This window comes from Populus euphratica, unplaced genomic scaffold, assembly GCF_000495115.2.
Source record: "Populus euphratica unplaced genomic scaffold, PopEup_1.0 scaffold507.1, whole genome shotgun sequence".
NCBI lineage: Eukaryota > Viridiplantae > Streptophyta > Magnoliopsida > Malpighiales > Salicaceae > Populus > Populus euphratica.
Genome location: NW_011500383.1, coordinates 119,714 through 131,059, shown reverse-complemented (window position 1 = coordinate 131,059; position 11,346 = coordinate 119,714). Strand labels below are relative to the sequence as shown.

At 33.7% G+C, this 11,346-nt stretch overlaps 2 protein-coding genes across 2 annotated transcripts; both read left to right on the top strand.

Moving 5' to 3' along the window:
* Nucleotides 1–2,460: 2,460 nt before the first annotated feature.
* On the top strand, nt 2,461–4,421 carry LOC105114267 (NEP1-interacting protein-like 1). Its single transcript, XM_011010767.1, has 5 exons — nt 2,461–2,727; nt 3,321–3,472; nt 3,739–3,822; nt 3,917–4,087; nt 4,184–4,421. The coding sequence occupies exons 1-5, from the start codon at nt 2,559–2,561 to the stop codon at nt 4,322–4,324; spliced, it is 717 nt and encodes a 238-aa protein (XP_011009069.1). The 5' UTR covers nt 2,461–2,558; the 3' UTR covers nt 4,325–4,421.
* Nucleotides 4,422–6,280: 1,859 nt separating this feature from the next.
* Nucleotides 6,281–9,363, top strand: LOC105114265 (reactive Intermediate Deaminase A, chloroplastic-like). The gene is made up of 6 exons (XM_011010766.1): nt 6,281–6,523; nt 7,079–7,194; nt 7,431–7,475; nt 7,954–8,027; nt 8,125–8,174; nt 8,911–9,363. The coding sequence occupies exons 1-6, from the start codon at nt 6,337–6,339 to the stop codon at nt 9,039–9,041; spliced, it is 603 nt and encodes a 200-aa protein (XP_011009068.1). The 5' UTR covers nt 6,281–6,336; the 3' UTR covers nt 9,042–9,363.
* The last annotated feature ends 1,983 nt before the right edge of the window (nt 9,364–11,346 follow it).

Genomic DNA, 11,346 nt, shown 5'->3' with positions numbered 1-11,346 from the left:
TTAAAATCAGCAGCACACTGTAAATGATCTTCAATGGTTTACAGAAGTCTTTTTCTGGGCTTCAAGTCCTGCCATTCCCATTAGTTTCCCATAATTAATTCTCTCTATTCTTATGAACTTTCTTCGGTGGGATTTGATCTCGATTATTTGGAATGACGTCAAAAATACTTTCTGTGATTGTACTTATTCTGCTTGGCATTTGCAGTTGAGATTTTAATGACAACCAACCAAATCAAGTTAAATGCCATGCATGGAGAAGGACAGGAGCCTTTTTAGCATGATAAGGAATCCCCAAAAGGCCAAACCCAAATGAAATAAAACGTTTGTCCATGTTTTTAAAATACAGAAATTCACGTTAAAATTATCACAGATACCGACTCATTTTATACTTTTATCTATGTTTCTATCACTTTGTATTTATCAACCTAGAACACCGAGAGTTGTGGTGCACAGGTTAAAATTCAAACCATGCACCAGGTAAAGAAAATGGGCATGTCTTCACTCCTTCAATAACTCAATGATAAAGAGGAAGACAGAGTCTTTTCTTAAGAAAGAAGTCATCTTTTCAAGGTGGAAGATGTATCTTATTTCCACATGGCACAAAATACCTTTACTAGAAAATGGTATCTTATCTCTTGGACAAAGCATTAAAATGGAACACCAAAATATCAATTTGTTGAATCTCAAGAAAGAAGTCCATGGTTTTTCTAGGATCACAAAATAGGCAAGGAAGTGTGAATGACAACCTACCTAACATGATATATACCGAGAAAGTAATCAAGGTGGCCATTGTTTGTTTCTCATTAATGCAATTGAAGGACCCTTGCTCCATTTGAACATAATGTCCATGCTTCTGAAATCTTATCGTCTCAAAATATCCACTTCTTTCCTGTTTCCAGCCCACAGAAGCACTAACCACCATCCAGTAGCACCTGGTTTTTAACCTCCCCCCCCCCCTTCTCTCTCTCTGTCCTGCTATTGGCGCCCCTTGTTTTTTTTCAGCTCTGACAAAGCCAAATTGGCCTTTAGTATCAAGCAAGGGAAATAGCACTCTCAGCAAATGAAGCGCTTCTATCTTATGCTACTGTGTATTATCCATGATCAGTGTATTTAATTAGTTCCAACAGATATGGCATGCAATTGAATGAGCAAGCCCTGGCCAATGTGTTATCATGTCGATCCTCTTAGTTTGTAAAAGAAGAAGAACAAGGCTTAAGAGCACTTCAGCCAGCAGCATTAATTATATATTAATGCTATCTTCAGGATGGTTCCAGCACCCCGAGACAGGTTAAATCCAAGGAAGGATCTTAACCTTCGACAAAGCTCCAATGCATTATTATTCCATTTCTATAGTTGATTGACATCTTTCCCATAAAGAGGGCATCGAGAATTATCTAGTTGCATGATGTCCAGAACACCCTAATTGATTTAGATATCATTCAACAATATTCATTAAATGATGGGCATTTTTTTCCACATAGAATCCATGGAGATTTTTCTTGTTGCCTGCATTGCATCAATCGACCTATCAAATTACTGTGCTTGAAACGTTTATCCATCATCTTCAACAAAGAATCAACAGTGATTTGTTCAAGTTGTTTAGTGTTTGTTTCTTTTAAATAAGATTTTGAGTTCGAACTTCTATATGGAATACATTATCATGGATCGACTCAGCTCAACTAAATTAATTGAGTCTAGTGAATTTTCAAATTCCAGGATTTAGAACAAAAAAAATCATCTCCAGCAGGGATCTTTACTTAGTTTATTCAATTCGATCAGTAACACTAATGATTCTGTTGTGTCGCTCAGTCCGTGTTCCTTGCTGATGTAATCTGAGGCAGGGACGATCTCAGTCTCATTTTTCTCTTGCTGTACCTCTCCTTGCTCTCTCTTCCTCCAAGTGTGCGGAAGAGGGGATAGCTCATAATTTCTGGGACAACTCGAAATGTTATTATATGATTTCAGCCATTGGCCTAGGATAAGATAATTGACAAGTGACAATGAAAGCTCACAAGTTGTCATTCTAAATAAAATATATCATTTTTAATGAATAAATATAAAATTTGGAATTGTGGTGAAGAGTGATTTTTAAAATAGTTTTTTGTTTGCATTTTTATTTTTTTAATATTAATACATTGAAATTATAGTAAATACTAAAAAAATATTTATTTAATTATTTCTCAAGAAAAACAATATATATAAAAAGCAATTGAAATCAAAATTAAGTCCTTTTTAATGCTATCCCTAGGGTAGCTTTATCAACCGCGGGAAGAGAAAGTTGACAAGTGAACTTGCTGAAAATGGGAAGAGGGGCCTAAATTACTGTCATTTTCTGTGCATTATTTTCATCAATTTGCATGCATGAGAAGCTGTCATGCATAACAACTTTCCCAATCCATGCATGTATATATGTGCATCATAAATGCTCTATTGTGTACCCTCCTATAAATGCTTGTGTGTGGCTTCACACATTTGGCAGCTGCACACTACTTACCTTTGCTTTCCTTCTCATCAGCTAAATTAAGGCTTTCACACCCTAGCAAAATTCCGTTCTTCCAATGATGAAAAGGTGGTTTTCTGGCGTAACAAAAGCTTCTTTCAGGTGTAAAGAGGCCGCTTCTTCGTGGGTTTTTGCAGCAAAGCTAGAGGGTTTTGGAACTGGACATTTCATTAGATCAGTTCTGAAGAATTCCGTCCTTGCTGCATCTACTTGTATTTTTGCACTAGGTATGCCTCTCCTCCTTGAACTATATATCTTCATTTTCTGGTCTGGTTAATGGAAAAGTAGTTCACATCCAGGGAAACTTTTTTAACTTCTTTTCTCTTCCTTTATAACACTGCATTTTCGCCCTTCTGGGAATCCTTCTGGCAGCATTTTTAGCTGAAACCTGTTAGAGATGGCTTCATGCCTTCATGTATATTAGTGTTACGACAAGAGTTTTATTTTCACCTTTAAAGATGTATGACTGTGTTCCATGCATGCTAGGGCCACAAAATCACCAGTCCATCCCATGCATGGATGGGCATTAATAAATGCACTTCTAGCTACTTGCTGACTCCACACTTCTCTCCAATGTACATGAAGCTAGCTAGGCTTCCACTTGCTACATAAAGAAACTTCCACTGACATTAGATAGTGACAGAAAGAATACAATTATATACACATAATCCACACTTTAAGTAAGGCCTATATAATCACATATTTTTGCTTAATCTGTCAAATAAATTATTTATTCTATGAAAATATCGGTATTCATTTGGATGCTAGCTCTTCCTTAACCTCTTTGCATGATTCTCAAATTTTAGCCTTGGTTTTGCAGGAGGGGCTCTAGTGGGATCAATCATAGGAGCCATGAAAGGTCAGACAACAGAAACTGGGTTTCTTCGTGGCTCTGGAGTAGGTGCTGTTGCAGGTGCCATCACTGCAGTTCAATTGCTAGAATCAATTACTAATGGTGAACCATTGTCCAAGGTAAATAATATTCATATCCACTATGTAAATACACCAGCATTTCAATGAGTTTCACAGGAAAAAAACAAAGGATGAAAATTACATACATCTGCTTTGAATATTGATATGGTATTTTTCACTGAATGCATGTTGAAAAGAACTGCAAAATTTAATAGGGAGGCCCGTTTCAATAAACTGTACACAGCATCATGATTGTCTCTTTCAAATTAAGAGGGAGGGCCATGCGCTTTAGAGTCCAAAGTAAAGGGGACTTTACTTTTTTACAGGTTGCTCTCTTGCACAGCTTGTTGAATGGGAAGGTATTCATGGAATGGGTAGGTCCTGCAGTGCTAAAAGCCTATCAATGGCAAGTAAGTAGACCTGTTCAATTTGCATACCAATAGTTCTTAGAATAGATTATTGAATGTACTACGTGGGACTTAATCAGGCTTGTAAATCTCTCAGATTACTGCAATGGAAACAACTTACAGAGAAATATCAGACATTTATGACACAAGTGAAGTTAGAGGCTTGCCCGAGGATTGTATCAAAAAACTTCCTGAATGCACATTCAAATCTGACGGTAACATTGTTGAGCAATGCTGCCCCGCCTTGAGTTGTGCTATTTGCTTGCAGGTACTGAACTAATTGTCTTTGAATGATTATTTTAGCTCTGTGAGGAAATAACTGTAATCTTGCTTTTAACAGATTTTTAACAATTTTTTTTGTCAGGATTTCACGGATGGAGATTCAATGAGAAAACTTCCCCACTGTGGACACTACTTTCATCTGTCCTGCCTAGATAAATGGCTGGCTAGAAACGGGTCTTGCCCAAATTGTAGAAATTATGTATGTGATGACAATGATGTATAGTACTAGATCACTTGTTTCCACTCACAAATTAATCAAAAAAGGAAAAAAAAATAAGAAAAGAAAGGGGAGTTGGTTTTGGCCTTTCTGGGTTGCAAGACGTTGCTTGAACAATATGGAATGTGTTGGCATGATGTCCATTAATGGAAGTACAAGGCTCGACTGAAGGAAAATGAATACTCCTGTCCTGTTCTGTGTGGCATGATGTGCCATACTTGCAATACTCAATTTAAGAACCGACTCGTATAAGGATCTTAGATAACTAGATTAATTATTTTTACAGAAAACACATTTGGAGAATGAAAAAAAAAAACCCTAAGAAATAGAAAAAAATTAAATTAAATAAGTCTTAGTAAATCTTTTAAATTTGTAATATGTTAAATTCTAGACTCGAACTTAACTAAAAAGACTTGGCAGCTAATAAATTTAACATCAAATAATAAAATCAATTAATTTAATTAAAAAATAAAATTTTATTTAAAAAGATAAACCTACAAGATTCAAGAAAAACACTAGAGACAATATGTGTTATTTTCAAAATAACTAAAATTTCTTATAAAAAACAAAAAAAAATATTAATAGATGCAACTAAGAAAAAAAAGTTTAACAAAAAATTAAACAAATCCGAGTAAATCATTATAAATAACACATTTGGAGAATGAAAAAAAAAAACCTGAAAAAAATTAAATTAAATAAGTCCTAGTAAATCTTTTAAACTTGTAATATGTTAAATTATAAACTCGAACTTAACTAAAAAGACTTAGCAGCTGATAAATTTAACGTAAAATAATAAAATTAATTAATTTAATTAAAAAAAATTATTTAAAAGGATAAACCTACAAAATTAAAGAAAAACACTAGAGACAATATATGTTATTTTTAAAATAACTAAAATTTCTTATAAAAAACAAAAAAAATATTAAGAAATGCAACTAAAAAAAAAGTTTAATAAAAAATTAAACAAATCTAAATAAATATTTATAAACTTAAATTAATTTGTTAAACTTGTAATTTATTAAATTTTAGGCTCAATCTCAATGAAAAAAATTCAATCTCAATTAAAAAATTAAATAAAAAAAATTGTAGAAAAATAGAAATAAAAAGAAAGTGCCACCATGTTCTTCAACTAACTTGCCAATAAAGAAAATAGTATCATCACCAGCAAATATGCTCACCTACCGTTAGTTAAGTTGCACTTTGTTTACTGAAGGGACAGGCTCCAAAACATGCATGCAAAAGGCCTAGGAAGAGTAGCGAGCTTGCTTCAAAACCAATTCAATGCATTCGATTTCAGTCACTTGGTTTTTTTGTCAGGTGGCTAGATATATTAAAATAATAATTTTTATTTTTTAAAAATTATTTTTGATATCAAAATGTTAAAATAATCTAAAAATATTAATTTAAAATAAATATAAAAATTAATTATTTTAAAAAAATATTTTTAAAACATAAAAATAAATAATTATCTATCTGCTTACAGCAAGACTGGTGAATGATGGGCTTGACAAGATTGTTGATATTAATATAAACGTGTGAGCTTCCAACTTAGCCCAAAACAACTGGACCAGAGAATTAAACACCTAATGTATAAACCCTTTCCACTTAATTACTAGTGTCTACTGTCAGCAACCACAATTGAAAACAAGGAATTAATGGTGTTATTTGGTCACCAGACCTTATTCTTATGCCATAGCTATCATTTACTCTCTTTTTCTTAATTTCATCCTTCTATCCTTGTTTGTAATAACCCTCACAGAAAAATAATAAATATTGAAAAATATATAAATAAATCATTTAATTTAACCAAATTTACTTTAAAAATGATGGATTTGATCATCCTTAACCCTTAATGGTTATGGATATGAGGGGTGGAGGATAATATTGGGATAAAAAAAAGTATGAGGACTAAAAATGACAAGATTAAGAGTAGGATTAGATGCACCATTAACTTTAAAAAAACTCCATCTAAAGCATCACCTGCAACCTCATTAAGAAAACTGCAAACAAGAGAGAAAATGTCGTGGTGTGCTCTAAAACCCTTCAATGTCTCGTTGATGAACGCCGGCGCAGTGCGCAACCGAACCCCTTTTTCCATCGGTGGCATTGGTTGCGCCTCCGTCATCAATACCGGTCTCTGGCGGCAGTGTTGTTCCTCTCGATTAGCCACTCCTTTCGCTTCCTTGACCACTTACACTTTACCTCGTAACTCTCTCTCTCTCTCTCTCTCTCTCTCTAGTATTATCTTCTTATTTCGAATTCTACATGTGGACTTGATTAGCTAAATGCGTGTAATAGTAAGTTGGATATGAAGTTTGAGACTTTATGAGAAATGATATTTGGGTTTTGGTTAATGTGTGATAGTATGAATAGAGTAAAAAATCTTGGATTTTTCATGGAAATTGATTTGTGGGTTTTTGTTAATATGTGTGTGAATGATCAACATTGTAGAAAAGTATGGGAATTTTGTAATGTTGGGTTTGATGATATTGGTTTGATAGATGTGGAGAGTTGAAAAGTTTTAATATTTTTGATAATTGACTAGTTTTATTGTTTTAAAATGATGTATTGGGTTTAGAAATTTATGAAGGACTTTTTGAGACTTGTTTGTTTAATGTGTGATTGTTTTGCTAGGAAAGAGGGTGATTTGTATGGGGTTCGATTTTGCAGTTATTTTGCTAGAAAGGAGGTTGATTTATTTTGGGATTCGATTTTGTGGCTTTGATGGCTGACGGTGGCAAATGTATGCTTTGATTGTAGCTAAAAAAGAGGCTGTTAAAACTGACAAGGCACCAGCTGCATTGGGGCCCTATTCTCAAGCCATTAAATCCAATAACCTAGTATTTGTTTCTGGTGTCTTAGGTCTCATTCCAGAGGTATGATTGAATGCTCCATTTCCATTTTGAATGACTGTTTGATTTCTTTCATATTTTCCTGTTCTTTTGGTTTTTATGATGTTGGAGTATCAAATATGCTTTTGTTGGGGTCCTTAATTATTCTACCGTTGCATGTTTGTTGAGATCAAACCACGCTACTGCATATGTTTAGTTATTTTTTTCTTAGAATCACTTTCTTGTATACTTGCAATATGATTTTTGATACTCTTATGCAGACTGGGAAATTTGTCTCGGAGAATGTTGAGGATCAGACAGAACAGGTATAAGCAGCCCTTGAGTTAGAATTTCATGTTGTTCACATCTTTTTATTTTTATTTTCTCGGTTGAGTTGGTGTTCAGCTCAAGAGGCTAGCTCCAGTGGTTTTAGCAATTTTATTTCTTAGTCCTTATATGATCAACCTATTTTTATCTGAAGATATGTTGAAATTGTAGCATGTAGTCTTTTCCACTGATATAATGTTTCCTCTTAGATATCAGTGTGAGCTTTGCGTAAATGTTATTGATTGTGCAATTTTTCTCCTCTATTATCTCCTCTATTATTGATTGTGCAATTTCTCTCCTCTATTATCTCCCTCTTCAAGAATGTTTTTCTGGGTTCGATTTAGTTGTATTTGTGCCAAGTTTCTTCTGCCCTATTTTGTTGATTGGTCTTAGTTTGACTGTAATTGTGCATAGCTTCTCAGTTTCAAGCTGATAAGCAGATTAATAACCGACAGATTGACTTTATGAACTTTACAGTTACTTAAGAACATGGGGGAGATACTGAAAGCTAGTGGTAGCGACTATTCCTTGGTAGTAAAGACAACAATAATGTAGGGTTCTCTTTTTGCCTTGCAATATTTTTTTATTTTTTTGAAGATTGGAAAGAGAATTGACTCTGTCCTTGTTTGTACTTTGTTTTTTCTGTAGGTTGGCTGACTTGAAAGACTTCAAGAAAGTGAATGATATCTATGCAAAATGTATGTTATGATCGAATTGTTTTGTGCAGATTATTTGTGCTGGCATGTTATGGAGCATATAGGCTTTCCCCTAATTTGTTTTGCAAATTACCATGTCTATAATACATTGGATCTGCCAGTAACAAGAAAATGAGAACATTGTATATCACTCTGCAAATGTAGAATATGCTTTAGTGAGAAACTTCAATGCCTGGCATGGCAGGTGCTTTCCAAATTCACCCACACTGACTTTTAAGTTTTCTACATGTGGATGATAATGCATGTTATTTTTGAACTCTAGGCAGTACAGACCAGAAATCTGGATCTGTATAATCAATATATGTAGGTAAGACTTCTACATGGATTAAGAATTGTCCCTTACAGTTCTAGCAGGATTGATAAACATTCAATACATCTATTGATGATCAACTTGCCATTAACTTAGCATGTTGACTGAAACTGGAATATGTGAATTCGCTTTTTGGCTAACCTTGATCACTATGCATATTTTCTTCGCTGTTCTGGTAGAGTTTTGGCAAGTCCGAGCTATTCTGTAGCATCAAATTCTTTGCCAATAAGTGCATACTGGATAACATTTAAGCTTCTGAAGGATCAGTTTTTGACATAATAGCATGTATCTGGAAATTTCTTTAAAAAGTATTTTTGTCCCATGATGAGAAAATGAAAATTTGTTATCTGGCATCTCTGACATCATTGCAGTTTGGAACATAAGTTAATAATATGGTTTGTGTTACAGACTTCCCTGCACCATTTCCTGCTCGCTCAACATATCAGGTAGCAGCATTGCCATTGGATGCCAAGATTGAAGTCGAGTGCATTGCTGAACTTCCCCAAAAGGTGGAGCCTCAGCCAGTTTCGCATGCGTGACCTAAGTTAGCAATGTCAAGGAATTCATCTGGCACTTTTCAGAAGTTGTTCAAGTTAATAAAATTGGGAGGGGCCTGCATGCATGACAATGGGGTTCTACTCTGTCTTACTTCCCCTTGGATGTCTTTCCCATCATTAGTAAACAACTGGACATGCTTCAGAACATGGGGCAAGAAGCCCCAGGGTAGTCATGGAACAAAAAAAATGAACAAACATTGAGGAATTTACAGCGTTCTGTAAGTGCCATTATTGGATGAATGTGTAACTTAGTGAAGTTTAAGCCAGAACTTTAAAGCCTTGCATGTTGCAGTCTTTTTATTAACCTCGCGTCTGCCGCATCACCTCTCTCATCGTGCATGAGAAGGCTCGAGTTTAACTTATTCCAGTCCGTTAATCGATTCTTAACCGGTAAGCCGGTTCATCTAATTTACTTTTAGTACTTCTCAAAATTTTCATGTCTTAAACGAATTTTTTTTGTTGAAATTATAAATTAAGCAATAATTTAATTTAATTTTAGCAAAATGATTTTGAAGGAGTTCATTAAAGTTTGCTTTCTTAACTCCCACAAAAAAAGACAAGGAAAAGGTAATGGAAATCTATGGGTACAGCAATATATGGCATTGGTTTCATTTGTTTGGAAACAAATCCATACGTGAACGTGTTCCGGTAAATCGCGTGATTTCAAAGAAATGAAATGTGGAGATTTTGGATATTTGTCTGTCTCGAAGTCAAGCACGCCTCGAATTCTTTCTCAATCTGACGCATCCCAAATCATATGTTCTTCCATGATATTTCATCTAAAACACCATCTTCAAGGATTGCATGGCAGATAAAAGCCATTGCTTCTACTCGATTATCTTAGGAAAAGTTAATCTTTCGATTCAAGTTCATCTTGTCGATCTATATATATATATATATAGATTGCTTCTACTCGATTATCTTAGGAAAAGTTCATCTTTCGATTCAAGTTCATCTTGTCGATATATATATATATAGATGGATACCAAGAATGGAGGAGACCTTTCCCCTGAAGACGTGATGATCGAGATTCTCTCACGGCTGCCTGTGAAAAACTTCACCGAAACTCAACTGTGTTTGCAAACCCTGGTATGGAATTATTACCAGTTCTCATTTCATTTCCAAGCACTTGAACAACTACTACAACAACATCAATAATGGCCGTCTCCTTGCTTACGGTTTTGGATTAGATCCTGTTTTTCTCGATGATTTTGATGTATTGATGTCTAATTTCATTACATATCAGGGACTGATATTTCTTGGGAATTTGCTGGACAGCAGCACATGCAGGTAATGAGTCGAGAGACAGAGAAATGGCCTTTTCTTTTATCATGGCTACCGATGAGCATCAAGAGATACTACAAACACGAGATTATGAGGATCCAAATATTACAACTCATTTGATTCTTGTATCTTCTTCTATTTCGTTTGAAATTAATTTAAAATTCTATATACAACTAATCACACTTGACCAATATGGAACATCCGAAATTACAGTTAAAAGTAATTTCTTTACATCCCACTAGAACACATTTTGAATCAACTCATACATCAATCCTAAATTAGCCAAGTGGATTAAACACAGTTAGAAGTTAATCCACAGAGTGTTTTGTAATTTTTATGTGTGTTTTTGGGTTTTTCCTTTGATTATTGATTTATTTTTCTTTTCAGTTTATTTCTTATATTATGTGTTTATTGTGATTTAAAGTAGATAATTTATTTTAATTTTTATTTTACATGGTTATCATGGTATTAAAAAAAAATCTAAATGTAGGGTTGTTGATGCTCAATTATGCGAAATATTGTTTGGATTCTTAATGTTTCTAAAAGTTTAGAGTAAAGGGACTATATTTGAAAAATGAGAAACCATTGAGACCTAATGCAGAGAATTTAATAAGCCAGCCACCGAGGCAATGAGACAGAGAAAAAGAAAGAAAGCGAAATGGGTTGTCGGCGCCACATTACTGCAATTGTTATGATTCGATTGCAGTTATTTTTTAAATAATTTTTATATTTAAATATATATTAATAATGTTTTTTATTTAAAAAATTATTTTTGATATTAATATATTAAAATAATTTGAAAATATTAAAAATATATTAATTTTAAATTAATAAAAAAATAAATAATTTTTATTTTTTAAAATATTTTTAAAATACAAAAATAAACAATTAATTACATAAAAAATAACATCAATCGGAACATGGAGGAAGGCTCACGCGCCGTCTAAAGGTGATGGGCATTCTTCATGCTATGCTTTGATAAGTATCTTTCATTTATTCTTTC